General features: G+C 47.9%; 2 protein-coding genes across 4 annotated transcripts in view; one reads left to right on the top strand and one right to left on the bottom strand.

Moving 5' to 3' along the window:
- The first annotated feature begins 3,408 nt into the window (after positions 1 to 3,408).
- Positions 3,409 to 10,570, top strand: DYNLT1 (dynein light chain Tctex-type 1). Of its 2 annotated transcripts, XM_068551710.1 has the most exons (5): positions 3,409 to 3,488; positions 6,212 to 6,253; positions 9,251 to 9,374; positions 9,751 to 9,828; positions 10,124 to 10,570. In XM_068551710.1, exons 1-5 carry the CDS (start codon positions 3,462 to 3,464, stop codon positions 10,192 to 10,194), a joined length of 342 nt encoding a protein of 113 aa, XP_068407811.1. In that variant the 5' UTR covers positions 3,409 to 3,461; the 3' UTR covers positions 10,195 to 10,570. The 2 variants fall into 2 exon arrangements, with proteins under 2 accessions (XP_068407811.1, XP_068407812.1); XM_068551711.1 differs by lacking the exon at positions 10,124 to 10,570 and having other exon boundaries at positions 9,771 to 9,826.
- Positions 10,571 to 11,409: 839 nt separating this feature from the next.
- Positions 11,410 to 27,424, bottom strand: part of TMEM181 (transmembrane protein 181) — a 49,792-nt gene continuing 33,777 nt past the window's right edge. For both annotated transcript variants that reach the window (XM_068551709.1, XM_068551708.1), the window contains exons 7-17: positions 24,295 to 24,375; positions 22,540 to 22,639; positions 21,875 to 22,005; positions 21,544 to 21,635; positions 20,505 to 20,562; positions 19,765 to 19,867; positions 19,137 to 19,188; positions 17,106 to 17,188; positions 16,005 to 16,094; positions 15,172 to 15,238; positions 11,410 to 14,746 (exon numbers count right to left, since the gene is read on the bottom strand). In XM_068551709.1, the coding sequence (XP_068407810.1) occupies positions 14,668 to 14,746; positions 15,172 to 15,238; positions 16,005 to 16,094; positions 17,106 to 17,188; positions 19,137 to 19,188; positions 19,765 to 19,867; positions 20,505 to 20,562; positions 21,544 to 21,635; positions 21,875 to 22,005; positions 22,540 to 22,639; positions 24,295 to 24,375 (936 nt within the window). In that variant the 3' untranslated portion in view covers positions 11,410 to 14,667. The remainder of the gene's footprint in view (positions 14,747 to 15,171; positions 15,239 to 16,004; positions 16,095 to 17,105; positions 17,189 to 19,136; positions 19,189 to 19,764; positions 19,868 to 20,504; positions 20,563 to 21,543; positions 21,636 to 21,874; positions 22,006 to 22,539; positions 22,640 to 24,294; positions 24,376 to 27,424) is intronic.

Consider the following 27,424-nt stretch of genomic DNA (forward strand, 5'->3'; position numbering starts at 1 on the left):
TAAACCCAGGTCAGCCGAGAGACACGCCCTGGACGGCGAAGTGTGCGCATTTATGAGCAGCACCTTCCAGCCAGCACTGGGGCCACTGTCCCCTCCCCCTTCCCTCTCCCTCACTGACTTTGGAGTCAGCCTGCTCCGTCAGCCTGGTCCCAGCCGATGCGTGGAGAACACACCGGGCAGAGCCACAGCAGACCCTTGATGGTCATGTAGCGTGAGCGACAAATACACATTTGTTGTTGTCAACCACCAAGAGTCTAGGGTCATTTGTTTCTTCAGCTAACCTAGCCTATGCTGACTGATGTAGTGTGTGTGTTTTTTTCATATACACAGAACTGATAAACTAGTTAATAACTACCACAGCATGAAATGATTGGTCAGAAGAAATGCCTGCTGGTGGCCCTGCTATGCCCCGAATTATCCTTTAGTTGTTGGATCTTGGGATGAGGTCCCAGGGAAGGGGAAGGGGTGGGCAGGATTGGAAGGAAGAGGGAGCCAAGGGGTTCAGAGCAACAGCCATTTCCAGTTAGTACAGAGGTACTTCAGTCCCACTGTGCCCGTGCTTCCCAGCGGACAGCAGACCTAAATATAGGCATTTCTTAGCCAATCTCGTTAGCATGTAACTTCTCAGCACAGGATTCTCACTTTAGATCTGTGTCAGCCACAAGTTTATTTTCTTCTCCATTACAACGTTACATTCCTCACACTTGAGTGTTTTGCAATTGCCATCATCATCATCAGCACCTTCCTCCTCCTCCTCATCATTAGTGACTTAGCATGACTCCACGGTACATCTCAGTAACACAGTCCTAAGCACAGGGAAAGGAAGGAAAACTCGAGCATCCCCAGGATTGGATTTGGATGGCAAACGGCTGCAGAGCATAGACAGCACTGGGAGACCCAACTGTGGCTGTGGATATTATTTGTTGAGGTGACAGGGCTATGATTATTTGGCCCACACTTGCTAAATAAGGCATTGACAACAACAATCCTTATTTCTAAAGAGTGTATTTAAGAGGCTCGACTCGAAGCAAGAAAGCACACAACATCTGCCAACTTATGGCTAAGCCCCAAATTGAAAAGCAAATCCAAGATCCACTCCACTGACTCGCTGCACAGAAACCTAAACGTTATTCTAAAATACGGCTAAATACAGGAGATTCATGAGCAGCTCTGAGTCAGTGTGTTTATACTGCAGGACTTCTAATGGACATTCATTCTTGGCAGAGTCGGGGTGCTGGAATGGCAGCTAGTCAACTGCCAAATGCCATAGTGATTTTAAATTCTTTAGCCCTGCAGAGTGTACATCAACTGGGCAGAATACAACCCCTGCACTGCATTTTTCCAAGCACTACAACATCACCGAGCCTAGAGAATTCAAATCCTCCCATTGACAGAAATAAGTTTTTCAAGTTTTTCCATCAAGGCCGTATCCTAGTCAACTCTGGAGCTTCCACTCCAGCTCAGAGGCTGCAGCAAAGTGAGTGCTCACTGTCATGTGTGTTGAATAAGTGAACAAATAGTTCTGAAGATAAACAGACCAACTTATCCATTTCTGGGGCAGACTCAATGTAACTATGGCATGTATTATGATCATTTAATGAATGTTCTTTGATAGTTAAAATTGGAGAGTGGTACCCAATGCAGATAAGCTAAAGTCATGTAAAATTTTTTAAAATTCACATTTACATGTTTTCTTTTGATTTATGCACATGCTGGTGATTTTCAGTCACAGTATAACTTAAGATCTAAGCATTACTAATGCACTATCCCAGCAGCCATTCAGGACACTCATTTGAATTAGGAAATTCTTAAAAGGCTACGGAACAATTTAGAAAAGATGTCCCAAACCTCACTCAGAATTGTTCCCTCTTGCTTTGCACATAATTCTAACACACGTAGCTAGTGGGCCTCCGGGGCCACCGCAGGAGAGCAGAAGAAAATTAGAAGAGGGTGAAAAGGCCCCTGATTGGCTCAGGAGTGTGGTGTTGCTGAGGGGCTGGAGCTGGGGTCCAGTGATGGAGAAGGACCCCTGATAAGGGATCTTGGGATCTTAGGTGAAGCTGGGAATGTGAGGAAGACAAAACAAGGAAATGCCAGACTTAGAATCCCATGTAGACTGAGGCTTCAGGCTGAAACACTGGAACAGGTGAGTCGAAGCCAGATAACAGGAAGGGAACAAAACTCAAAAGCGTAGAGTTCAGAATCTGAGAATCAGAAACCAGGTGTGAGAGGGCAGCCGGTTCCCACCCAGCAGGTCCCCTTGCTCAAGCCAGGTGTCCAGGGCAGGGCAGCCTTGTGTCTTTCACCCTCTCCCCCTCCCCCTTTCCCAGGAGGCAGGTGATTGCCTCTTGCTCCACTCCCAGTTCTCTGCAACTGGGTATGAGGCAGAACTAATGTGTAGGGAAATCATTCATTCAATAAATTTTAATTGTGCACCTACCATGTGCCAGGTACAATGGAAGGGGCAGGGGACACATTAGTGAATCAAACGGATTCTGCCAGCATGGAACTCAGATTCTATAGCACAGAAACAAGGGTTGCAGATGAACTGAATGTGGTCTCTGTAGCTTAATTCTACCAAGTCTCAGGGTCCTGTGGTCAGCCCTTCCTGGGAGGATGGGAAGTGGGTTTTAGCTACTGGTCTCTGGAGAGGTAAGAAGTGACAGATTGACTTTGAGGGTGTGGTAAAAACAACATAAAAAGTAGCCCCCAAAGTCAAAGGTTTTAGCCTCAGATCACATGCAAGCAAGCAGGTACATATACCCCAGCCCTTCTTGGAGAGCGCTATACCAGTGCCCAGCGCCATTACTAATTTTTATAAAGACCCTCGTAGACAAGTTAAGTGTATGTCTAGGTCATTCTGCTTAAGGCAGCCAGGAAGTGTGCAGCATTTTACAATGTTTCCCACCCCCCAATTTTTTTTTTTTTAATGGTGACTGTAGGAAAAAAAAAAAAATCTCATTTATATGGGAAACTTACCTCCCCAAAGGAAGGTTTCGTTCACAGCTGAAGTTTCCTAACCCTGGATCCTTAAGTGGACTGCAAACAATATCTCAGACAGCCCATCACGTTCAGAAATCACTTTACAGTTTGTTACCAGGTGTCCAAACTCGCTTGAACGTTCAAATTAACCCACACAGTACGAACCGGAGGGAGGGGCCAGGACGACTCTTCCCCTCCCGGACTGGCTTTGTCCATTTGTTTTGTTTTCGTTGCTGAGGTGTAGGGAGCAGCCGGGATTCCCTGGCGGGTTCCCGCGGAAACCGTCGGCCCCGGGAGCACGGGAGAAGGAGCTAACGCCGAGCTGCCGCCGGGCTGGTCGGAGCGGCATGGCAACTGGGTCAGGGAGGGAGTGGGCGGGGGCCCTAGAGGAGGGCGGGGCCAGGCGCGAGGGCGGGGCCTGAGTGCGCCTGCGCAGTGCGCTCTACTCAGGGAGGCGGAGGCGAGGCGCCGAAGGAAAGATGGAAGACTATCAGGCTACCGAGGAGGTAACCGCTGGGTCGGCGACGGGACGGGTGGAGGCCGGGAGCTCCGGGTGCGGGTGGGCGGCGGCAACCAGGGGCTTGTGCGGGCACCCGGGCCGCGTCTAGACGTGGGCAGCGGCCGTCCCCGGCGCAGGCTGACGGCACCAGCGCCCTGCCGAGCGCTTCGCGGTGACCCACCGCCGGGCCGGCTCAGGGTGTCGTCGCCCTGCCCGGGGCGGGGCTCGTGGGGCGGGGCGGGGCGTGGAGGGGGCTCCGCAGCCCCGGGACGCCTTCCGCCGGCGGCGCCCCCGGGAGCCTATCCGCCGCGCCGCTCGCCTCCCCGGCGCTCCCGGCCCGCCGCGCCCCCGACCCCGAGAGAGCGCCGCCACTCGCTGCGTTTATTCCGTGATGCAGACCCCGCCCGCGGGTGGGGAAGACTGAAGGCCGCCGCCTGTGCGTCGCTGATGCACGCAAGACTCCAGAGTGACCCGCACGTACAGTCACATCTCTCAAGTCCCTTCAGTCAAGGATTGGATCCTTTGGCTGTGGGCAAAAAGCAGACGTGCCCAATAGGAGAACCTGCCTTTGTCTTCGTTTCCACACCCTGAACTTCTTCGGTGCTGCGCGCAACGCCCACCGAGGCCACCGTCACTCCCATTTCATTTGAGTTTGAGACGACAGGAAAATAGCTCCTATTTGTGGTGGGAGAAGAGTCGTCTCTTACTGCCCCAACGAAGAAGCAGGGTAGCGCATACAGTCATTTACCAAGCAGAAGACATTCACTGTAATGACGTGTGCCGTTTCATGGCTCTCCTTCAAGCTTACGAGCATTCAGGGAATATAGCTGATGGATGAGCCTCTTATAGAATAGCTGCCCATTTTTCTTCTCGCTAAATAATTCTTGTTGAAATACAAATAAATGGAGTCCTATTTATTATGCAGCCTGTCAAAAACAACAGGTTATTTTACCATTTTTGAAATTTAGTCTAAGCAGGAATGTTTTGAGGGAAATACATATATATATAAGGCTTAATTAAGGACTGATCTTCAGAGTTTAAGTTTTTATCTAATTTCCAAACTAGCACAAACTGTCTATGGTCGTGTCATCATCAGTGTCTGAATGCTGGCAGCAATCAAGTGAATAGGAGAAGTCATAGTTGAGGAGCAGGGAGCCAAGGAAAAACTTTTCCCTGTAAACTGTGCACTAATATAATATTGGAAAATGGCTTGTATTATAGGAATATTGAGTAACTTTTAAGAAAGGAAATGGCAATATAGAGGAAGTCCTTAATGCTGGCATTTTAATACTCTGCACTCTAATTCTGGCTCTCACCAATGAGGCGGCTAAGTGACTTCATTATTTCAGATCTCAACTGCATATCGGAGAAATGAAAGGGCTCAACAGAGTGATCTGTGTTTTACACAAGATAAAGCCCTGGGAGGCTGAGACCATGACTCTCTTCTTTCTAGCAGGCCTACTTTGGGCGTTTACTAATCCACCCCACTCCTCCTAACAGCCTCTGCATATCCCCTAACTTCATGTAGATACCTGGATCTTTGTATTAATAACTCTACTCTCCGTTCATTGTTCATCTTTCCTGTAGAAACTGAAACTGCCCAGTGGATTCTGTACAACTGCTGTACTTTCCACGAAAAGTCCATTGAAATGCCCCTCACCCTTTTTCATATTTTAACCACATGGAAAGTTATACAGGGACCTTCCTGTATGGTTTAGGATCACTGAAGTCTCTTGGAAGGATCCTTTAAACTTAGAGAAATAATTTAATCTAGGATACTGCAGATGTTCATTAACTTGGTGAGTTGGCTTTGTCTGCCAGTATGACTTCTGAGTAGAGCAGGTGGGCTTCAGGCAGTGAGCTCTTGAGCCTCCTGGGAAGAAAGGGGCATTGCTAGCACTGGGCCACAGTGGTCAGCAGCCCCGCAGGGAGGAAAACGCCCTGCCAGAGTCTCTGCCTTTATTCCACCAGGATGCACGTGGACTGAGGGCCTGGGGCTGCCCTCTGGAAAGCATCTGCAAAGCTCAGGAAATAAGGTTCCCAGGATTCAGAGGGAACCTTGTACCCGTTCAGATGTACCATATGTAAAAAGAAAGAAAAAAGAAAACCATTTATATAAACTCCTGGCACTGGATTCCCGCTGACAGCCCACCTCCCAGCTCACCTCGACACACTGGCGGGGAATGGCCGTGCCAGCCGCTGGCTGTACAGTCCTGAAGGAGGACAGCACTGAGAAAGAAAACAGTAAAATCATGGTACATCTGACCACAAATAGTGGTTAAAAACAAACCACCAAAACCAAGACGTCTCAAGTTGCAAGCCTCCTAACAAGTTTACATCAGGGAAAGAGTCAATTAATTTATATAAAAGTCAAGTAACTCATTAAACATCTATAGTAATGATCCTAGCGGCCAGCTGAAATGGATGGAGAGATTGAATTCTAGTTTAGGGTGAAGTCAGTCTTTTGGGTCATGGCATGATTAAAACAAAAACAAACCAAAAAACCTTTAAATTGTGTGCATGTGTCCTAAGTCTCCTGACTGCCTCTCATTAGCTCTGGGATCCTCGGGGAGCTCCGTAATGTTCTCCTCAGTGAAATGAACAGCCTGGTTAGATTATTTCTAAGGTCTTCATTTCTAAATCATGTTCATTACCTAAATTTGCATTAGTCAGTGCAGTGGAAAAGGATCTTTTAAATCAATCAAACTTAACTAATTTTCTTCCTTACAGACTGCTTTTGTTGTTGATGAAGTGAGCAACATTGTAAAAGAGGTAAGAGGAGAAATGCTCCCTTCTTCAGTGTTTGATTAATGGCTTGTATGAGTGAAAATAATGTTTTAAATACTGTCTTGGAATTGTTTCAACTGAGCCTGTGTGTTTTGGCATTTCAAATAACGGTTTTTACTTCAATGAATTATCTAGATAAGAATTACTCCCATATTATGTTAATTATATATTTTAAATGAGACAGAACATTTTTATATACTAGCATTATTATTGAATGTTACTAAGGCTTGATTCTATAACCTTTTAGCATCAAAGACTCATGGTAATAATCACACTGGAAAATGTAAACGTGCATTCCCTGTGTGGTAACTGCCACGGTATGTGGTGCTTTGAGGGATTAACCCACCTAGTGAGTTCAGAGCTGGAATCTGAGAAAATGGGAGTGTTAACTCAGTGAAAAGAGGGGGACAAATATTCCAGGCAGTGGACAAGTGCAAAGGCCCTGTGGTAAGGAGTGTGCATGGTATGTTTGAGGGATTGGAGGGAGGTGGGTGTGGCTGGATTAGTGCTGAGCAGGGGGGCAGCCCGGGGCAGGAAGGAGGCCAGAAACGTCTTCCTAGTCAGTTTCCCTCCCTGGGTACACTGAGCACAAAATGAAGCCAGTGGCTAAAAGACGGTTATTAGATGATCTAAGTTTACCAATACCATTTGAGGTTATATATGTGATTTGGAATTTACTCCAATGCAAATTATTATTAGTGCAAGTTATTGACTAATGCCAGAGTGATAAAGAACCACAACCTATTTTCCTGAACATCATCAGAAAGCAAAATGATTTTGTTCTGCCGTATGTATTATTCCACATCAGGCATGATTTTCTGCTTGCTTTCAGGATGTGTAACAGTTTGCTTGTCATTGTTTTTCTTTTTTTTAAATTTACTTATTTTTAAAATTTTTTTGTTTGGCTGCATTGGGTCTTCATTGCTACGCGCGGGCTTTCTCTAGTTGCGGCGAGCAGGGGCTACTCTTCGTTGGGGTGCACGGGCTTCTCATCGCGGTGGCTTCTCTTTGTTGCAGAGCACGGTCTCTAGACACACGGACTTCAGTAGTTGTGGCACGCGGGTTCAGTAGACGCACGGACTTCAGTAGTTGTGGCTCGTGGTCTCTAGAGCGCAGGCTCAGTAGTTGTGGTGCACGGGGTTAGTCGCTCCACGGCGTGTGGGATCTTCCCAGACTGGGGCTCGAACCCGCGTCCCCTGCATTGGCAGGCGGATTCTTAACCACTGTGCCACCAGGGAAGCCCTTGTCGTTTTTCAAAATACAGTGTTTCTTAGGAACATGGTAGGGAGCAGGAAGATGGGTGAATTTCACTAGAACTCTGAGAAATGGAGTTGGCTTGTCATGAAGCCTCCTTGGGCCTCGCTTGTTTTCTTCACTGTCTTTGACTTGGTTCCCAGGCAGCAAGTACCATTGCAAGTAGACCTTCCCAGTCTCGTGGAAGCATAAAGTTACAGTGTGGTGTTACTTTCACATGGGCCTCTACAGCTTTTTTTTGCCTCTAGGCAATAGGTTAATTCTGTACTCCAGCTATTTGAAGCATTGGGTGGTAGTAAATTTGGATGGGTCCAAAATTAGCGGAGGGTTTTCCTCCCTCCCTGAAAAACAGTGAATTCGGAAGCATGTGTGAGAGGTTGCCAGAGTGAGAGGTTTAGCTTGAGTGCAGCCCCTACTTCTCTGAGGACGCCCAGAGCTATTAATACCCTGGTCCCAGGTTCAGCTCTGAGCTGGCGAGGGAGCAGGACACGGCCGAGGGTGCGGAAGAGCTGTGACAGTTTGTGAGGGGAGCAGGCCGCTCATACGGCGTGACTGTAGGTAGCTTCTGTTCCTCAAAACCAAGGTCTCTGGGCTAGGCCCCCGGCAGTAGACCCCAGTCTGTCACCATTGTATACAACTCAGGGACTTTTTCTCTCCACGTCTGAGGACAGAACTTAGGCCTCACTGAATGTTATTATTTTAGGTCATAAGTGTCATAAAAACTCAGTTTTCTGGTTTCCAGCACAAGTTAGAAAAGGAGTAGAAAAGAAAGCTGCTTAGAAGCAGGCACACAGGTACCAGCATAAAAGGCCCAGAAAACCATAAAATGGGGCTATCCTCATTACCATCTGGACCAAGAGTTGGGGCCAGGGACCGCGTGTATTCCTGAATACCCTCTGAAGCACACAGGGTGAACCCACCCAGAATAGAGCACAGAAAAGGAGACAAGGAATTTCATAATAAAGAAAAAATTCATCACAAACTAAGTTTTGGAATAGATAGAGGAGTTCTTTAGTTTTCTGAAAAATGTACTTCTGTGGTAACATATTCCCAGAAGATGCTGGGTAAAGGAAGTATTTGTAAATATCAATACATGATTATTTGGATAGGTTTGTACATTGTCAGTTGTACAACCGACAAAAGATTCCTCTATCTCTAGTGTACTTTTAAGAAAGAAATAGGCAAAGGAAGATATTTTCTAGCCTCAGTAGGAAGAAAATGCATTGCTTATCTCCAGACAGTAATCACAACAGCAAACATTAAATTCAGTCAAAATGTTTAAAAAACTTGACAGATCAGATGCTAATTACTTTTTTTTTTTTTTTTATTTGGCTGCACTGGGTCTTAGATCCAGCATGCAGGATCTTCGTTGTGGCATGCGGACTCTTTAGTTGGCGGCATGCGGGATCTAGTTCCCCGAGCAGGGATCGAACCCGGGCCCCCTGCGTTGGGAACGCGGAGTGTTAGCCACTGGACCACCAGGGAAGTCCCATATAATTACATATTTTAAAAAATGAATATAAAGCATTCAAATGAAATATAACACGGTTAGAACAAAAGGTACATTTGCAAAGGAGTCCTCGTGGTTACAAATAAGCTTATTTACACTTTATGCAAATTGTATTTCAGCAGTTCTTAGGGTGCGGTACTAACTGTGCTAACCTCAGGAGTGGCTGGAAGGTGTTTGGTGTGTTCTGCTAACAGTGACCAGCGTGCTCTGTCTTCCAGGCCATAGAAAGTGCCATCGGTGGCAACGCCTATCAGCACAGCAAAGTGAATCAGTGGACCACAAACGTAGTGGAGCAGACCTTAAGCCAACTCACCAAGCTGGGGAAACCATTTAAATACATCGGTAATGAATTTTTGCCTCTTGTTTGTATTGGTGGTGGTTCTTTAAATACTGATCAGAGGCGAGTCTGTGTCAGGAGAGCAGCGTGGCCTGAGCTCAGAGGAGGTTCCTGGTAGGAGCAGGTCACTCGGCTTGTGCACGTTACCGCCCACCTGGCCTGTGGGGCTGCGGGAACACAGGGATGTACCAGCATTTCAGATCTGATGCTCTTAGAACAAGCCTGTGGTGATCTGTTGATGTCCTAGGACCAGGCACTCTACCCCTAGAATTGTTATCATGAACATCAGCCACGTGATCTACATATACATGCTGAAAGTGGACAGAAAGGAATTTGTGTTGCCAAGTATATGTCTCTAATAAAAGTCTGTTTTTATCGAAGTGACCTGTGTAATCATGCAGAAGAACGGAGCGGGATTGCACACGGCAAGTTCCTGCTTCTGGGACAGCTCTACTGATGGTACGGTTTTCATTCCTTTCGTGAAGGCTTGTCATGGGCACTTCCCTGAAGGCTCTGTGGTGCCTGGACCCTGCTGAGGTCTAGATAATTCAAAGCGTTGTTTTATGAAATATGTGCTTGGATGTTTCCTGTCTTTGAATGCATGTTTATCAGAGTCACCTTTTAAAACACTTTATAGAAGAGACTGGCCAACCTTCTTTTTTGGCCACCAAGAGTTAAGTACGTGATCGTGAGAACTCGGAAGACCCCCATTCTTCCCGGTTTTCTGTCCTAACCCGCCTCCTTCCTCCCGCAGGGAGCTGCACTGTGCGATGGGAGAACAAGACCATGTACTGCATTGTCAGCGCCTTCGGACTGTCCATTTGACCGCCTCGTCCAGCCTGTGATCTTTCTCCTTTTGTCCCAACATTTCTCTTCCATCTTCTAACCACCAGCCATCTACTCAGTGATCACCTGTCTCACTCTCTTTAAGTGTGTTTTTGTGGCGCTCTCAAAATGTAGAGAAAAAAACCAAATAACCACACTGTTCTGTGACCTGCACACCCTAAGTCAGAGGAATCATCACCGAAGGTAGTCAGGAGCCTGTCCTGCCACTTGTCTTAACTTTGAATGTTTCTTTTCAAAGGTGCTAAAAGCCGAAATCTGCTAGTGTGAAACTTTCTCTACTCTCTGAAATGATTCAAATACACTAATTTTCCATACTTTGTACTTTTGTTAGAATAATAAATTATTCCAATTTAAAGTGTGTGTTTTCTTCATAGTCTAAATAGTATCACAAATGAATTCTCCATATTTAGTTAGTGGCTTTAGAATCTATAAAACTGTAAAAAACAGAAGTTGCAGTTCAGCTTTGGTCCTCTCCAGTACAGCGATTTGCTGATTCACCCGTGGGACCAAGATCTTGACTGCTTTGCTGTGTTCTGGTTGGAATTCTACCCTTGGGCATCACATCCTTCCCTCCAGGTCTTCTCTTCTGGAGCTTAAGGGGTGGCAAGTGGGCAAGCTGGTCTTTTCTGATAGCTGGAGAGCTCTGACTCACACTGTCGGCCCAAATCTGCAACACTACAGCTTCTACTCCTGTGTTCTCTTATTTTTCAGTAGCAATCACAACAGAAATGTTTTAGTACCTTACGGCTTACACAATGCTTTCACAATTATTCATTTTGTGTCCACAACAGTTAGACCATTATTTATGAATCAGAAAAGGTGTCTGGAGGTTTTCTGACTGATTTAAAGTCATATCCAAGTAAGTGGGGAGGTGGTCCCCAAACCCGGTGAACCTCACCTTCAGGGCTCGTGCCTGGGCCACGTTAACATGGCAATAAAGACAGACACACCTCCGCGTCCACCTGCTGAAATGAAAAAACCCTGCTCTTGTCCCTAAAGCACCAATGCCTGAATGATCAAGTTAACTCCACATGCAAAGAGCAAACAAATCAATGTACATAAATAAGGATCAAATATTAAAAATTTATTAACATCTACCAGAAAGGTAGTCTCTTAGTAAAAGGTGAAAGATTTATACGACCTGAAGAGAAACCAGAGTATAGAAAGGTAGTCTCTTAAGCCATTCCCAAAGTGTAAATTTGCCATAAATAAACATTTATTCACTTTGATTGACTACAATGATCATTCTGTGATCAAGTACTACTGTGCTCACTGACACAGTTCCAAGGTCTAATACATAGGTTTATCTTTCCTTTTGAGCTTAAGGTTTAGAGTTGTTTTATTTTACAAATATTTACAGTCTCTTTGTAAAAAGGCAGTTCTCAGTAGCAGAAAATCCTGTGTTTCATAGTCTGGTATTATAGTTCCCAGTATACCTAAAACATGTCAAATCAAGATAAGCAGGGTAACAAGATGTCACAGACTAAAGCAACTTCCTTTTGGCCTGTGGAAAAGGTTTGTACCTTTGTTTTTCAAAAGTCTAACCTCTAAGGCAACTGGTTTTTAAAACCCTCAAAATACATAAATGTACTTAAGTGTTCTAAGTCTAGTCTTCACTAGATGTCCCTTTTAATCATCCCTTCTATGAGCCTCTGTGTTTTTCCCTGTGAAAAGGATTCCAGGAAATAAGTTACCACATTATAATCCACTGAACGTAACTGTACCTTCAGTAAATAGCTCGTGGAATTCTTGAGGCTGGTGATGTCTGTCTTGTAACCTGACCATTTAATGGGTTGGGTTTACATAATGTATCTAAACTTTTACTGCAATCTGTAATTATGTACAGGAACAATCTTACAAACCTTGAATATATTTTATATATCCTCTTCTTTAGCCTTTCAAATGGGGCTTAAGAGAGAGAAAACTGCATCACTGCACTGCTTTAATGATTTAATAATAAATCAAGCAGACCTTTATCCACATGGATAATGAAGCTCTCCCTAGGGAAACTGTGAAATGCCTACGGTCATCTTCCAGGTTCCCCTAGACTGGACCAGTATAAAAAATTATCCCAAAGATGATGTTATTCAAGCTGTTACCATGGAAGAACTAAAGTCAGCCCTTTATAATTTAAGTTTGCAAAACTTTGATACCCTCCAAGACCAAAAAATAATCATAGTCATTTTCTTGCTACTGTCCAAAGTTTCTGGCAGACTTTAGTGTTTTAACCTAATACCTATGGCACATATAATACACGCTAAATGCTATACATTTTAAGCAAATTTTTACATGTAAGATGTAATATGTTGACATATACTAGAGAAGAGAAACTGAAAATGCATGACTTAATAAAGAACCATTTCCCACTTAAGTACTTTCTTTTGTAACTTTTCCTCGTTTCCAACTTAGTTACAAAAAGTAAATAAATGCTCCCATATTTTTCATTTCACTGATTTGATGCCAATAAGAATCAAAGGATGAAGATATCAGTCATCAGTTAACAACCACACTATAGGATGAGGATAAGTTTTAAAATGTACCTAATGTGTACAGCTAAATGCTTCAAATACTTTACACTTACTGATAAATAACAGCATTCCAAATTATGGACAATTATTTTATAATGATTAAAACTTGTAAACTATATCATACTAGGATACATTAATCAGCACAAGTAAGTTTTCATCAATTTACATAAAATTACTTAGTCTTAATAGAAGTTGTAAAATTTGGTAACAGAAAATTTCTTCAATACCTCTGAATACACAGAATCAAAAAAAGTAATCACGTCATTGCAGCAAATGTAAAAATCATGTAAACTTGAATTACCCTTGCAATAATACAACTGTTTTAATTCAGACTTTCTTATTTACAAGGTTTTAAAAACAAATATAAATGGAATCCATATTAAAGGTGCATTATCATTAAAGTTTAAATTAAAAAGAAAGATATGAAGTCATAATGAATAGTCTCTCATGAACCTCTCTAAGGTCCCAGCACTACCTAAAGTGGAACGTAACTTTTAGCTCTGAATGGTAATTGGAGAGTTAATGTATACACGAAGAAAGTGCAGGGGCTGTTTGCAGAGCAGAACAATCACGTCCCATACCTCTGTGTCTGCCGAGATGGCAACAATCAGGATGTCTGCAATGATCACAGGTAAACCATTCAAGAGAGAGATCAGTATACATGCCAAATGAAAAGCAAAGGAGATATCTCTACCTCCTATAATTAGCCTTTGACAAAAAGGAACTGGAAATCTCCAGGGCCTTCTACGATGCCACAGATTCAGCAGCTCCAGACAGCTCTTACACAGAGCAATTTATCTGTTTACCTGACGACCATGTGAGACACACAGGGCCGGAATGATTCCCAACAAGTTACCTTCTCCCCAAAGATGTTCCTCCGTAAGCCATCTAAAACGTTTTACCTTCTTTCATCTAGTTTCCAAATGTGAAGCTGAAGAACTTTTTGGCAATAACGAATCTGTAGTAGTATACCAATCACTTGTTTAACTTTTATTAAAAAAAACAAAACAAATAGAGCTCTACAAGGTATCATCTTTAACAGAGTTGCAGAAACTCCTGCTAACTGGAATTGTAATGGATACCCTCCTCCCCATGAATATGAATGATGTCTCTATGCACAGGGACATCATTCATATTCATGATGTAACGCTCACACGCATTACTCACGTGTGCACACAGGCCCTTAGAAAACTCTGGCAACGAGACCCTTCCCATGGGAGCTGACAACCTGTCAATCATCTTACCCTTTCCTTACGAGCCTTATCAAACGCTCCTCAGAACTCCAAGACACCAGCTCTGCTTTGGTGGCAGTGAAGGGCTAGAACCTGCCCACCCGCCTCCCTTTCCCTAAAGAGCCATTACGTACGTACACATTTCACACAGCAACTGACACAAGTTACCCATCACTTGAGAGGCGTGATCACCCAGAGCACAGGCCACTCAATGGGGAAGGACTGCCCTCGTGGGGCAGCCACAGAAACAGGCTTCCCTTTGAGTTTAAAGGGTCAAAAATTGGTACCCCGGGGCAGGGAAGAAAGGAAGGGAGCAGAGGACCATCACCATGCTGTCGGCCTTATTCACAAGGGCTTTCCAGGAACTTGAAATTAGTAAATTGCTTTTTTAAGTACATAATTCTCTCTACTAAAAACAGCAGTAATTTCTTTCTCACCACTGAAAACAGCTATCTCTCATATGAAATCTTTGAAAAATGATTTGGCTGTTTAAACTTTTCATCAGTGCTTCTCTTCCCAAATAAATGCAGTCAGTCTAACAGTAAATTTGGCCCATTGTTTAAATTTGTCCTCAATTTTGGTTTTCCTTTCAAAAATATGTAAACAAATAAGGATCAGGAAATCTCTGCTTGTAAGAGAGGTCTGCGTTCAGGCAGGTACAGGGCAGGCCAGGAAGCAGGCACGGGGGGGGCTCAGTCACTCTCAGACCCCTCCTTGTACTGGGCCCGGATGGCCTGGCCATTCTGCAGGGGCATCTCTTCATAGTCACTCCTGTTACAAAAGAGACCTCTGATACCATTCGGCTTTTGACAGCACTGGATTTATTCTCCTCTTCACACTGACCCGCCGTCCTAACAAGAGCCCGTTTCCTAGCCTCGCTCTCTCCACTTCTGTCACCAATTGATTCCTCCCACTCCTCCCGCCCCACCCATCACCAGGGTGTCTGTTCTTCCAGAAAGAACTGCTCTTCCTGTGGTCACCACTCACTCAGGTGTCCAACAGGAAGGGACACTACCCACCTAAGCCTGAGTGACGTGACAACAGAAAACCAGGGGATCGCATGACTCTCCCAGGTGAAAGAAACGGGACGATACCTTTGAAATCGTCTGAGAATGATCACCAGCCTCTCCGGTAAACATGCGAAAGCAGGCGGAGCGCTGGCCCCGGGGCAGCCTTCGGCGGAGGTGGGGACTTACCCGTATATCACGTCGTCGTCCGAGTCGTTGAGCATGGAGAAGGCGGGATTGTCCTTCAGCTGGGACTCTGAAAACCAACAAGCATTTTAACGTCACCAGCCCAGAGAGGCAGGATGCTGTTCTAGAAGAAGGGTGGGAGTCAGAAAGAGCTGGATTCCAATCCCCGCTTCCCCGTTTACCGCCTGCGTGAGCCGGACAGGTCGTTCTGATCCCCGGGGGGCGCCGCGGGAAGACTGAGCGGGAGCCTGGGGGGAAGCGCCGCCCGGAGCAGCCGGCGGGCGGGCTCCCCGCAGCCCAGGGTCCCGCAGGTCCTCACTGGGAGCAGGGCCGGGAGACCTGGTCTGCCCACCGCGCCCCGGGCCTGAGCAAGGCTGCTTGCTGGTCCACAGCCCGTCACCCGTCGCCTCCGCCCGGACCCTCTGTGCACGTGCTGAGAGCCCCCTCCACGGACAGCCAGGTGGCCCTGCCAGGCCACACGCCGCCCCGGCTCCAGGGAGTTCTCACCCTTCTCACCCCGGGGCAAGAGGGCTGTTTTGGTTTGGTTCTTTTGGGAGGTGGGGCGGGGTGTACGTCTGGCTTTCTTTTGATGGTCACAGCACTCATTTCCGACAGACTATTTCGCGGGGCTGACGGACACGCTCGTGTCAGGACCCACGGACACACTCCGTTCGTGCATCTTGGGCTGTAAGGACACGGCACCTGCTGGGCTCCACGTGCGGCTCAGGGCTCACTATCCGAGCCCGCCGGGTCTCTCCGCTAAGAGGGAGCCGGGGAGGCGGGGCCGGAGCTGCTGCCCAAGCTCCCTTGGTCAGCGACCTTGGCCGGTGGCTTACCGTACAGGGCGTTCTTCGAGGGCGAATACACAAAGGCCAAAGTGTAGAGGTAAAAGTTCAACAAGCCGTAGAAAGATAAGAATTCAGCTGGTGACACTGGTCAAGGGAAACAGCAGAGCTGGGACACCCTCTATTTGGACACGTCAGCCGGGCCCTCCCCCAACCGTCAGGGACTGCTAAGCAGCAGCCGGGACCCCGGGGGCCACACCCAGACATCAGGGCACCACAGGGCAGGCCCACGGCCGGAGGTTACAATGACTTTCCAGGGGCACCTGAAAACCACAGGTGAGCCGCGCCCTCTCCTATCCATGGAAGCCTCTGGAGGTGGCAGGACCTGATGAGAGCAAGTCACACGCAAAGGGCAGGAAGGCCACATAAATACGGGTGAGTCAAGAATAAAAGGAAGAACTGGAAACAGACTCTCAAACTAGTCCTTCTTAATCTTTTCTGGATTACATACCCCTTTGAGAATCTGATAAAAGCTTTGTGTGAAATTCAGTCACAAAAATGTGAAAAATCACGTGTCGATTCTAAGGATGTAAGTAAGAGAAGAGGCCCCACGGAAAGAACCCAAGACATGAGGGATGAGCCCCAAGGTTTCCCCTGATGGATGGCATCACTGAAAGCGGGAGTGGGAAGCACACACTTGACCTGATTACGCATCCAGAAGAGGAGCTTGCTGCCAAGGCAACGGGGCCCCAGGGAATCGAAGGAGGTCCCGCTGTTCACAAGCCCTCCCCAGAGACACAGGTGTCAACTGCGGCTGGACACATCTGGGAGTTGGTAAGGGATGCCATCTGGGGAGAGGGGACCCTCGAATCAGGCCTCGGCCTCTCCCCAGTGCCCTGCAGGGAAAGGCGGGCAGCCCTGGCCGGACCCGAGGCTCGGATGGTGAGTGGACCCGTTCCAGGCCCTGCCCCACAGAGAGGAGAGTGGGGCGTGCAGGACGGGGGCAGGCGCTGGGGCCCCCGGGCCTCTCATTCACACGGACGGGGGTGAGGCCCCCAGGGCATGCCTCTTCCTGACTTTCACAGGCCTGCAACGCTACCCGCTCCACCGGGGTGTGTGCCTGACACCTGACGTCTTTCCACGAAAGGATATAATTCTGGTAGTGGGTTGACAGTTCAGCTACAAAATTGTCTTGTAATACTTGTGCTCCGAACCTTAAATAAAGGATGACGATGCTGAAAAAGAAGGGAGGTGGACAATACATAAAAACACACCGAGAGACAGCACTAGCTGCACATAACTTGCTACATTCACTGCCTAGTCACGATTTCATCTGCACGCAGACCCGTACACGCGCACACAGCCCCTCCACTGGGCTCCTGGTCTCAGATCCAGGGACAAGGTCAGCCGATGCCGACGCAGACCTTGTTACAGCCTCGAATCCAGGTCCCTGGGCACGTGCGCCTCCTCTTCTCTTACTCAGTCTGTGCCTTTTGGACCATCTCCTCCAACAGACCCGGGGGACAGTCTGCCTCTCCTTGTCCTCTTCCCCCGCTGGGCAGTGGTCCACATACCTGTCTGACACCTGCCCACCAAGGCACGTGCCGACAGAGGGTTCTGGTACTGGGGAGCCCACTTCCCCTCCCTGGGGTCCAATCTCCACTCCAGCCAGACTGACTGTTTAATAAAATGTGAACCAGGTCCCTTCACCTCCTGGCTTAAAACCTTGCGAAGGGGTCCCGCCACTGAGAACAGAACCCAGACTCCTCACCATGGCCTGCGGGGCGCCCTGACCTCCCGGCGGCCACCCTCCCTCACGCCCTCACGCCCTGCGACACCGCTGTCCCTGAGCCCAGGCTTCGGGGCCCTACTTCAGGCCCCAGGCGCCCTGCTCGGAGAGGCGCCGCCCACGAGCCCCATTAAAGCAGCCACGGCCCTCCTGCCATCGCCCATCCCTCTGCTTTCATTACGGCGTTTACGCTATTTTTTAATTTTTTATCACTGCCCTCCTCCACTGGACTACAAACGCCGTGACAGCGAGGAACCCGTCTGCCCAGTTACCAGTGGGGGCACTTCCTGGGTACCTGCTGCACGAATGAATCCCCTCGAAACTCAGACGAAGAAAGATCACAAAAGCGTTAACAACTTCTAGACAGACGTACAGAGGTCACTACAAGGAGACAGTAGCTCCCAGCCCGTGGACTGGGGCAGCCTGAGGGCGAGGCTGTGTGAGGGGATGGGAGGGGTGTTTATGTGTAGAAGGAGGTAAGGGTGTGCATGTGAGGCTGTACCAAGGGCTGAAGAGAGACTGAGTAACAACCCATGAACCTCTGTTTTCAGGTGAATTTAGATGCTGAATAAAACCAAGCTCATTTTGAAGACCATGCCAAGTTCACATGCTTTGGTGAGGGATGCACACAGCTCCTGCAGGGGCGGGTGAATGAACCCAGATGCCTCCGGGACCCCCCAGCCAACAAGGCTGGGACCCCAGCGCAGGGGTGGAAAGCCAGCCACTCGGAGCCCGGCATGGCTCCCACCAGGGAAAGGGCTGACAGCCACTTATTTGCCATCCAAACAACTGAGAAAGAAATGCAGATAACTAGATGTTATTCCCCTTCGGGATTTTGATTTTAGGAGAAAGCGACAAACCAAAAACAAGCAAGCAATTATCTGGAATTCATTCAAAGACCCGGCTTTCTGCACTCCCTCAGGCCGGCCCGCGGACCCGGGAGAGTCCTCGGTACCTGCTCTGCTGTGTGGCATCTCCTGCCCGCTTCCCTCGGGCAGCAGCGTGTGTGCTTCAATGATGCCCGCTTACCGTCCTGTCCTTGGGGCAGCAAAAGGAGCCCAGGTGCCAAGCACGTCACCCAGGATCCTAACTCTCCGACTTGTCTCTACTGCTTCTGCTGCCTTAGAGGGCACATGTCAGAGCAAGGGGGGAACTCGAGCAGCGCTGGGCCGCGGGCCTTCGCCAAGCTCTCCTCTCCCCTGGGCGCGAACAACAGACATGCTCCCTCAGCCACCACACGCTCAGGGCCCTGCCGGGGGAGGAGGCCTCAGACCAGTGGATACAGCTGGCTAGAAGCCCCCTAAAATTAACCCCATAGAACGGGAGAAAAGATATTCAGGACAGTAAAATAAAAACTCACATTTTGCTTCTTTTAAGAAATAAAGTCTTCTTACCTAATGATAAGCACTACAAAAGTCAATGCTGTCAAAAATTTCAACCTGAGATCTGAAAAAGAAGTAAATACTCCCATTAAATCACCAAATTGGAATTAAATTCCACTAATCCCAGAGATCTTTAAAGACAAAAATAAAGCCAAACCTTCTGAACAAAACCCTTCTTCCCTCTGGACTTTAAACCTGTTAGTACCTGAAGCCCAGGAGAAATGCTGTCTCACCTCCCCCGAGGCCAGGAGGGTCTCCAGCGAGGCCGTGGCCACTATTATTTGCTTGTGACAGATTGGGGGAAAGGATCCTATGACATCAGGTGACTTGTCCCGATTCAAGGACAAGGAAAACCACCCCTGCCGCTTTGTAAGGTGCGATTCCAGAAGGATCCAGGCAGCTCCAACAGCCACACTGGCACCTGGGGCCCCAGCTGGCTTCCACCCCACAGGCCTCCCTCCAGCGTTGGCCCGAAGCACTGTCCAAATGGCCCAGAGTCACCCCTGCAGCCCTGGGCTCCCTGGGGCTGAAGGCGCTGCTCCAGCCCCTGGGTCTGCCCTCCGGGTCAGGCCGTCGTCCCCCCCCGGCCCGCGCCCACGCGGGCAGCCCTGCACCAGGGGGGTCTGAGACCAGCGCTTACCTACATAAGGCATGTGCCGCAGCTCGGAGCAGGCCCGCACAATCAGGAACAAAAGGTATAAGATGTACATGGCGGCCACCACCATGAAGAAAACCTTCATTCCCTGGAGCGAAACCAGACGGGCACTTGAATGACAACAGGGTCTCAGCGTTGCTTCTCCCTCCGACGACGTAAGCAGGAAAGCCAGAGCTTTCTAAGAGGGACCCGGAGCCCTGAAGGTCACAGCCTGGAGCAGCACAAGAACACGCTCTGGCCGCTCTGACTCTCCTCATCCCGGCTCAACCCCTCTGCGAGCACAGGCGGCCAGCTCACCCCAGGAGGACAGCCCGGCCCCTGCTCATCAGACGAGCGAACGCCCCCACGACACACGGAAAGCTCCGAGCATGGGGCCTGGAACGTAGGAGGTGCTCAATAAACGGCAGTGGCGCCTACTTGTCTCTCCCCGGGATGAGGGCCTGGCTCCCCGCCCTGCTTAGGAAGACAGCGCTATGTGTCCAAGAAAGCATCCAGGCCTGGAGCTCAATTTTTCTGGACCTTGGTTTTCTTTTCTGTGAAATGAGGGGCTGAACTAGATCACCTAGAAGACGATGGGTCTAAACCACACATGAACTTTCTATGGACCTTCCCAAATAACCAGTTGGCAAGCTTGTATCAACACCACAATTTAAGTTACAAAATTCAGCGACTTTTTAAGACAGCGGTTAAAAAAAAATTCCTCTGGCTTCGTTAACAATCCTTACCTGAAAATTTCCTGTGTCAACTCGATACTGGTACATTGGATCATGTAATTCATTAATTCTAGAAATACGATGTTATAAAAAAAAAACCAACATAGATTAATAACTAGTTTACTTTTTATTTTATACGTTCTCTCACTTGGCTTTTTAAAAAACTTACTAACATAAACTACTTCTGACCAACAGTAAGAGATTTTTAAAAAGTAATCCTCAATTTATGAGAAATCCCAAATTACCTACTGAAATGCGCACAACACTACTAACTTACTGTCCACAGTCATCAGTATGGTGAAGTACAGTATTCATCATCACGAAAATCCCTATACTAGCTCTCTTTCCATTTTAAGAGCTGTTTTCCAGGCACCTTTTCAACGGCATACATGGGCACCAGGAAATAGATGAGCACACAAAGAAAGCAATAAAAGTAAATATAAACTTCTACGAAGCGCATTTCAAAATGACACTGGGCTGAGACGACAGGAGGGTGGAAAGAGGGAAGCGGAGACGCGACCTGAGTCCTACCGTTACTGTGCCAGGTGCCAACATCATACCCCTGAGATGGGACTAGTTTCTGCAGAAAATCCTACTTGGGTGAACCAGGTTGTTACTACGTTAGGCTTCTGCGGTGGTGCCATTTTACAGACGGACAAAAATACTAAAGATCAACCCTGGGAGCTGGTATAAGGATGGGAAGGTTTAAAGACAGAAGCCAAAGGAGGAACGTAAAACATCTGGGGACAGTGGCGAACCAGGAGCCGACCTGAGCGTCATTCCTACAAATGGAGTCTCTGCCTCTCGGAAGGAGAAATCTGAAAAGACGTGGTCTTCTTTGTTTTCCACCTTAGACTAGAAGAGTCGTGTACACCTCTAATGCCATTCAAGCAGACATGGACCCTCAGTTTAAGTCACACTACCAAGTTGTGAAACACTGTGTGACAGATTCCCTTCTGGATGAGTTCACAAAACACAGTCGACTTTGGGTCTGTCCACCTTGTTAAATGCTTTCCAAGACTGAAGTTTCACACATAATAAAATTACTCACGTCTGCCATATTCCGAGGGTAACACAGGCCAACCACAATAGTCCAACAATGAAGAATTTAGGCAAATAGAAAGTCAAGCACTTCCTTTCTCCCTTAAAAAAAAAAAAAAAAAAAAGAAATAGAGAAGTTAGTAATTCTAGCAAACTATTACCCCCTCACAGACCACAACGGATCATAGATACTCCAATCATTTCCACACAGCACACACTCTTCTGTTGACTATGAGGCTGAAGACAGGTTCCCAAGGACGAGTTCACCCTAAGGATTATCACCAGAGTCTGGCACAGAAGGACTGAGTCCCCCACTCCCTCCGGAAGTGCTGACGGCTCACCTGCACCCGGATCCCGTGGTACACGCACAGCCAGAAGAGCAGCAGGGCACACAGGAACACAGACTGGAAGAGGTCGTCCAGCATCCCCGGGAACCAGCTGTTCACCAGGAAGGAGAGGGGGAAGAACGGGTCTGGAAGGCAAAAGGCAGACAGGCCTGGGGAAGGCAGACTTGCCAGCACCCGGCAGGGCACCCCGTCCCCGTGTGAGGGCAGAACTCATGATCTCGCTTTCCCCCCGGCCAGAGCCATGGGGAAGGTAGTGAACTAAAGGCTGTCTTGTTTTTCAAAAAACCGAAAAGCCAATGAACAGATTGCTCCAGGAATGAGTACCGAGTGCCGTCTGCCCCTGCCAGCCCCTCCTCCCCGCGGCCTGGGAGTCCCGGCGCCGCAGCTCTGGAAGCAGATGCTTTCTGGAGCAGGGCACGAGGAGCAGACAGCACCGCTGCCACCCTCAGCCAAGTCCCAAGACGGTGTCTGCGGCCCTTCCGGGTTTTAACCTCCAGGCAGGGGGAAAGCTGCAGGCGCCCGCCGCGTCCTGCAGCAATGTCCCTCGGGCCGCACGGGGCGCTACCACCTGTTCCTTCAGGGGCCCCCAGGCCACCTCCAGGATGCCTTCCAGCTTTCAACGTTAAAGGGGAAAGCGCCAAAGTAAACATGGCACCTACCGTTGTAAAGCAGCAGCAGAGGCAGGAGAACGGACATCCACTTCTGCTCGATGCCCCAGTCTCGCATGGAAAACTTCCGGAGGGAGTGAGCAAACAGGCACTGCGAACCAGACCAGGCCCCCAGTCACCATCTCTGCCCACCCCGCCGAGCATCACCTTACGTCTGTCTTCCTGAATCAAAGGTCTCAGTGCCAGCCAAGACCTGCTGAGCCAACCCCTTGCTGAAACGACCCTGAGACCATCAGTGACAACTGGGAGAAGACGGTGAATGGCTGCAAAGGAGCCTCGATAAGACGGGCACGGCTGTTCTCACAGGGGCAGGAGGTGACGAGGAATATAATGGCCGTAACCCCCCTGGCCCCCCAGCCTCCTCCTGGGCAGGCTGTTTCTACCAGGCCGGCTCCCACTGAGCCGCAGGGAAGGACCTCCCGGGGCACAGGCCACATGCTCCCAGAGGTGCGACTTTCACAGATGACACCAGCTTCTAGGGAGGCACCAGGGCTCCCAGAGGAAAAGCCAAGGAATGAGGCTTATATGTAACCACGGTCAGACGATGTGCTTCTTTTCAAACACCTCCCTGAAGGGGCAGTGGCCCATGAGAGAGGTTTCTTTAAACTCTAAAACATCATACAATTTGTGATTTTTAAGCCTGGAGTCGTTTTGTTTTTTGTTTTTTTCTGCAGTCTAACATAAGCCAATAATTTGGACTAAGCAATTTGGACTTCCTGGGCTGATGGACCATTTCCCCCAGTCTATCTGTCAGAATCAGGCCCATTTCTCTTGTTTGAGAACATGAGGCCCTGCGTACCAGCTCTCTGGGCCCCAGAGTACGGCGGCAGAATCCCAGGCAACAAAAATCCTTCAAGGAACAGCAAGGATTTCTGACCAAATATAAACAGTTTTCCGCTTTCCTTTAGTGAGTTCACCAGGGGAGGCCCTGGCCATCCCAGCTCTCAGGGTACTCTGTGGCCATGTCCTGCCTTCCAGCCACACCCAGATCACCACCGTCTGGCACCTTCCTCACATGTCCCCTGTGAGCCTGTGTCCTTCTGTATACAGTTAGTCTGCGAAGCCACAAGTTCCTTGGGTGGCAAGTGGAGCGGCCACCACTGCTAAGAACGGACGTCCTAAACGTCACACCCTCTGCGTCAGCACAGGGCAGGCAGCTGACGGCGGCAGGACACCACCCTTCAGGCACACTTCCTTTTCCTCCAATTTATAACTTCCCACCTTCACTGGCTGGGCCTCTGTGGGTTATCACCCGCCAAAGACACGCTGCATCAGTGGACAGAGACCTCGGATCCCGAATGAGCCGAGAGCCTGCACGTCCAAAGCCCCTCATCTGAAGTCTCCTGAAAAAGCCCAAAGACTGAAAGGTCTGGTCCACTTTTCCAAATGTAAAAAACCAAGAACGTGCTGCATCTGCACTCAGAGAAGGTCATTCAAACGAGGCAGAATCCCTTCCACACAGGTTAATCGGCACTTCTCACTGCACACCGATGAGAATTCACTTACAAGTCAGTGACCTGTAATTACTGTGACACTACACAGTGCTTACTTACTAAAGATACCACAGCATTCTCGCAGCACAGCACCCCAGCAGAAATACAGAATATTTAGTACCATCAGGTCGGCCCACTGGATGGAGTGTCTCAGGGTTCAGGTAAATCTCCCGCACTCTAATAACCATAATTTATGAACTAACTTTGCCCTTGTTTGGATTCTGACATAATCTGTTAGGTGAGTGGTACTTACAGTGACAACGAAGGTAAGCACCACAAAGACGAATCGGAACCAAATTTCCAAGTGGGAAAATGCAGGGTCGTAAGTCTTCCACTAAAATGGAAAGCAGGAAAACAACTTGAAAAAAAATTCATCTAAAAGGAAGTACACCACATTATTTATTTATTTTTTTATATGGTGTGCCCATACAATGGACTATTTTTTTTTTGTAATGTCTTCTATTTATTTATTTTTGGCTGTGCTGGGTCTTCACTGCTGCACGAGGGCTTTCTCTAGTTGCGGCGAGCGGGGGCTACTCTTTGTTGCGGAGCACGGGCTCTAGGTGCGTGGGCTTCTGTAGTTGTGGCGCATGGGCTTAGTGGCTCCGCGGCATGTGGGATCTTCCCGGACCAGGGCTCGAACCCGTGTCCCCTGCACTGGCAGGCGGATTCTTAACCACTGCACCACCAGGGAAGTCCCCACCACATTATTAATAATAGTTATGTCTAAATGTGAGACTACAGGTAGTTTAAAATGTTCTCTTACACTTTCTTACATGTTCTAAAACTTTAACACTTAGTACATTTTATTTTTATATTAAAGAACACACACCTTGTACCAAGAGTTGAAAATAGCTTTAAATGGTGGCATACTAATGATGAATCTGGCAGATAAATTATTCTATAATAATAGTAATAGCATATGGCTTTTAAATCTCATATCAAAGATCAACGCTGTCAATCTCTTTATTAGAAAAAGCCATGCTTTCCATTAAAAGACACAGATTTTTAAACGATGCCAAAATGTAAGTATGATGTTCTAAAAAAGACTGAGTGAAACGTATAGATATGAATCTGAGACAAAAAAAAATACTGTGGAATGACGGTTGTCAGTTCTCGTGCTGCGTAGTCTCACTCATATCAAGTGCATGGCTAACAGAGCAAGGATGAGGCCCCACGTGCTGACAGCAGGTGGAAGGCAGCCCTTCCCACCTCGGTTACCAGCCAGATTCATCACCAGAGCCCAGGACACGGCGCTGCACTGGGCTAGGGAGCCCCATCATTTTAATGCACTGAATTAAAATCATCTGAGCAATTTAAAAATTGTAACAGATAGAGCAACAGATAGAGTTAAAGACACCAGATTCACCTTATTTGCCTCAAACATTAAATGTATACACACACACACACACACACACACACACACACAAAGACACTGGACACGAGGCAATGAAGGGCCATAATCTCTAGCTGATGGGGGACAGGTGCACCCCCTGGTCACCCCAAGCCCTGGGGGAACCCGAGCAGAGCCCAGTGGTCTCTGAGTCGCAAACACACCGCTGTGAGTGCAGGGACACAGCTCACCGGCTGTGACTCACAGGACGGAGTACTAACAGAGGTACAGAGCAAGCTCCAGCCACCTGCCTAAGGTCGCCCTCCCCACGTCTTCCTCTGAATCCTGATCCGCGCATGAGAGTGAGTAAACCACCCGAGGCCAGGGGAAAATCCCTGAAAGGATCACTGGCACTCACAGAAGGCCAGTAACAGTAAGAAAAATGCACCGTCAGAGGGATATCGTAGCACGTACTCCAAGCACTCTTACCTCAGTGGTGGGGAAAAATTAGCCTTAGACTCAATGCTGCTTTGGTCCCACCTAGCAAAGTTTAAAATCAAGGCCTGAAAAGCACACACTGTTTCCAAGTAACATTACCACATCCTAGAACAGAGCTCAAGGATGTTTATCAGAACACAAAACTCTAGCAATCAATAACGTCTGACATTGAATCAAAAATACCAGACGTGTAAAAAAAGCAAGAAAATATCAAACATGATGAGAAAAAACTAATCAATCAAAACTGACCCAGAAATCGCAGACGACAGAATTAGTAGATAAGGACGTGAAGAAGCTAGAGGAGAGTTTGCACACGTGGAGCAGAGACCTGGAGGGTGGTCAGCAGCAGATTAGACGTCACAGAGGGCACAGACGTGAAGACAGCAAAAGGATCCACGTAAAATGCGACAGAGAGAAAAGACGTCACAGAGGGCACAGACGCGAAGACGGCAAAAGGATCCGCGTACAATGCGACAGAGAGAAAAGACGTCACAGAGGGCACAGACGCGAAGACGGCAAAAGGATCCGCGTACAATGCGACAGAGAGAAAAGACGTCACAGAGGGCACAGACGCGAAGACGGCAAAAGGATCCGCGTAAAATGCGACAGAGAGAAAAGACGTCACAGAGGGCACAGACGTGAAGACGGCAAAAGGATCCGCGTAAAATGAGACAGAGAGAAAAACGAACAGAGCATCAGTAAGCTGTGAGACAACTTCAGGTGGCCTAGTAGATGTATACTTGGAGTCCTCAAATTTCTATTGGCGGGAAGAAGGCAGGAGGATAGAAAAAATATTTGTAGAAATATTGGCCAAATTTTTCCCAAATTTGTTGAAAATTATAAACTCACAAATCCAAGAAGCTCAATGTAGCCTAAGTACAAGAAATACGAAGAAAAGTATACCAAGGAACACCATAATCAAACTGCTTAAATAAGTAAAAGAGAAAAATCCTAAAAAGTGGCAGAAGGGGGCTGGAGGGGCGGAGAACTGTTACAGAGGACAAAGACAGGATGATAGATTTCTTGTCAAAAAGGGCAAACCAGAAGACCAATATTTTCAAAGTATTGTAAATCAAAACCACAATGCAATACCACTACATAGACCTATTAGAACGGCCAAAACTAAGTAGACTGCCCTACCGAGTGCTGACGAGATGAGGATGTGAAGCAACTGGGACCCTCACACACCGCTGATGGGAATGTGAGACAATACAGCCACTCTGAACCCAGTCTGTCAACGTCCCAAACAGTTAACCAGACCCCTGACACATGCCTCAGCACCCCATTCCTAGGTATTTACCCAAGGGAAGTGAAAGCACATGTCCATAGAAAGGTTTGTACACAGAAGTTCACAGCAGTTTTATTTATAACAGCCCCAAACTGGAAACAATCCAAATATCCATGGGCAGGTGAGTGGATAAACTAACTGTGCTATATCCACCGAGGGAGCGTCACGCAGCAACACAAAGGAATGAACTACTGATACACCCAACATCATTAATCAGTCTCAAAGTAATTATACTGAGTGCAAGAACCCAAACATACTGTATGA

This window comes from Eschrichtius robustus, chromosome 9 (assembly GCF_028021215.1).
Source record: "Eschrichtius robustus isolate mEscRob2 chromosome 9, mEscRob2.pri, whole genome shotgun sequence".
NCBI classification, from domain to species: Eukaryota; Metazoa; Chordata; class Mammalia; order Artiodactyla; family Eschrichtiidae; genus Eschrichtius; species Eschrichtius robustus.

Bases quoted from the DNA above. Each gene is read 5' to 3' on its own strand.
- DYNLT1 (XM_068551710.1), top strand. From the start codon at position 3,462: ATGGAAGACTATCAGGCTACCGAGGAG. The intron at 3,489-6,211 runs GTAACCGCTGGG...TCTTCCTTACAG, and splicing joins ACTATCAGGCTACCGAGGAG to ACTGCTTTTGTTGTTGATGA. The intron at 9,829-10,123 runs GTACGGTTTTCA...TTCCTCCCGCAG, and splicing joins CTGGGACAGCTCTACTGATG to GGAGCTGCACTGTGCGATGG.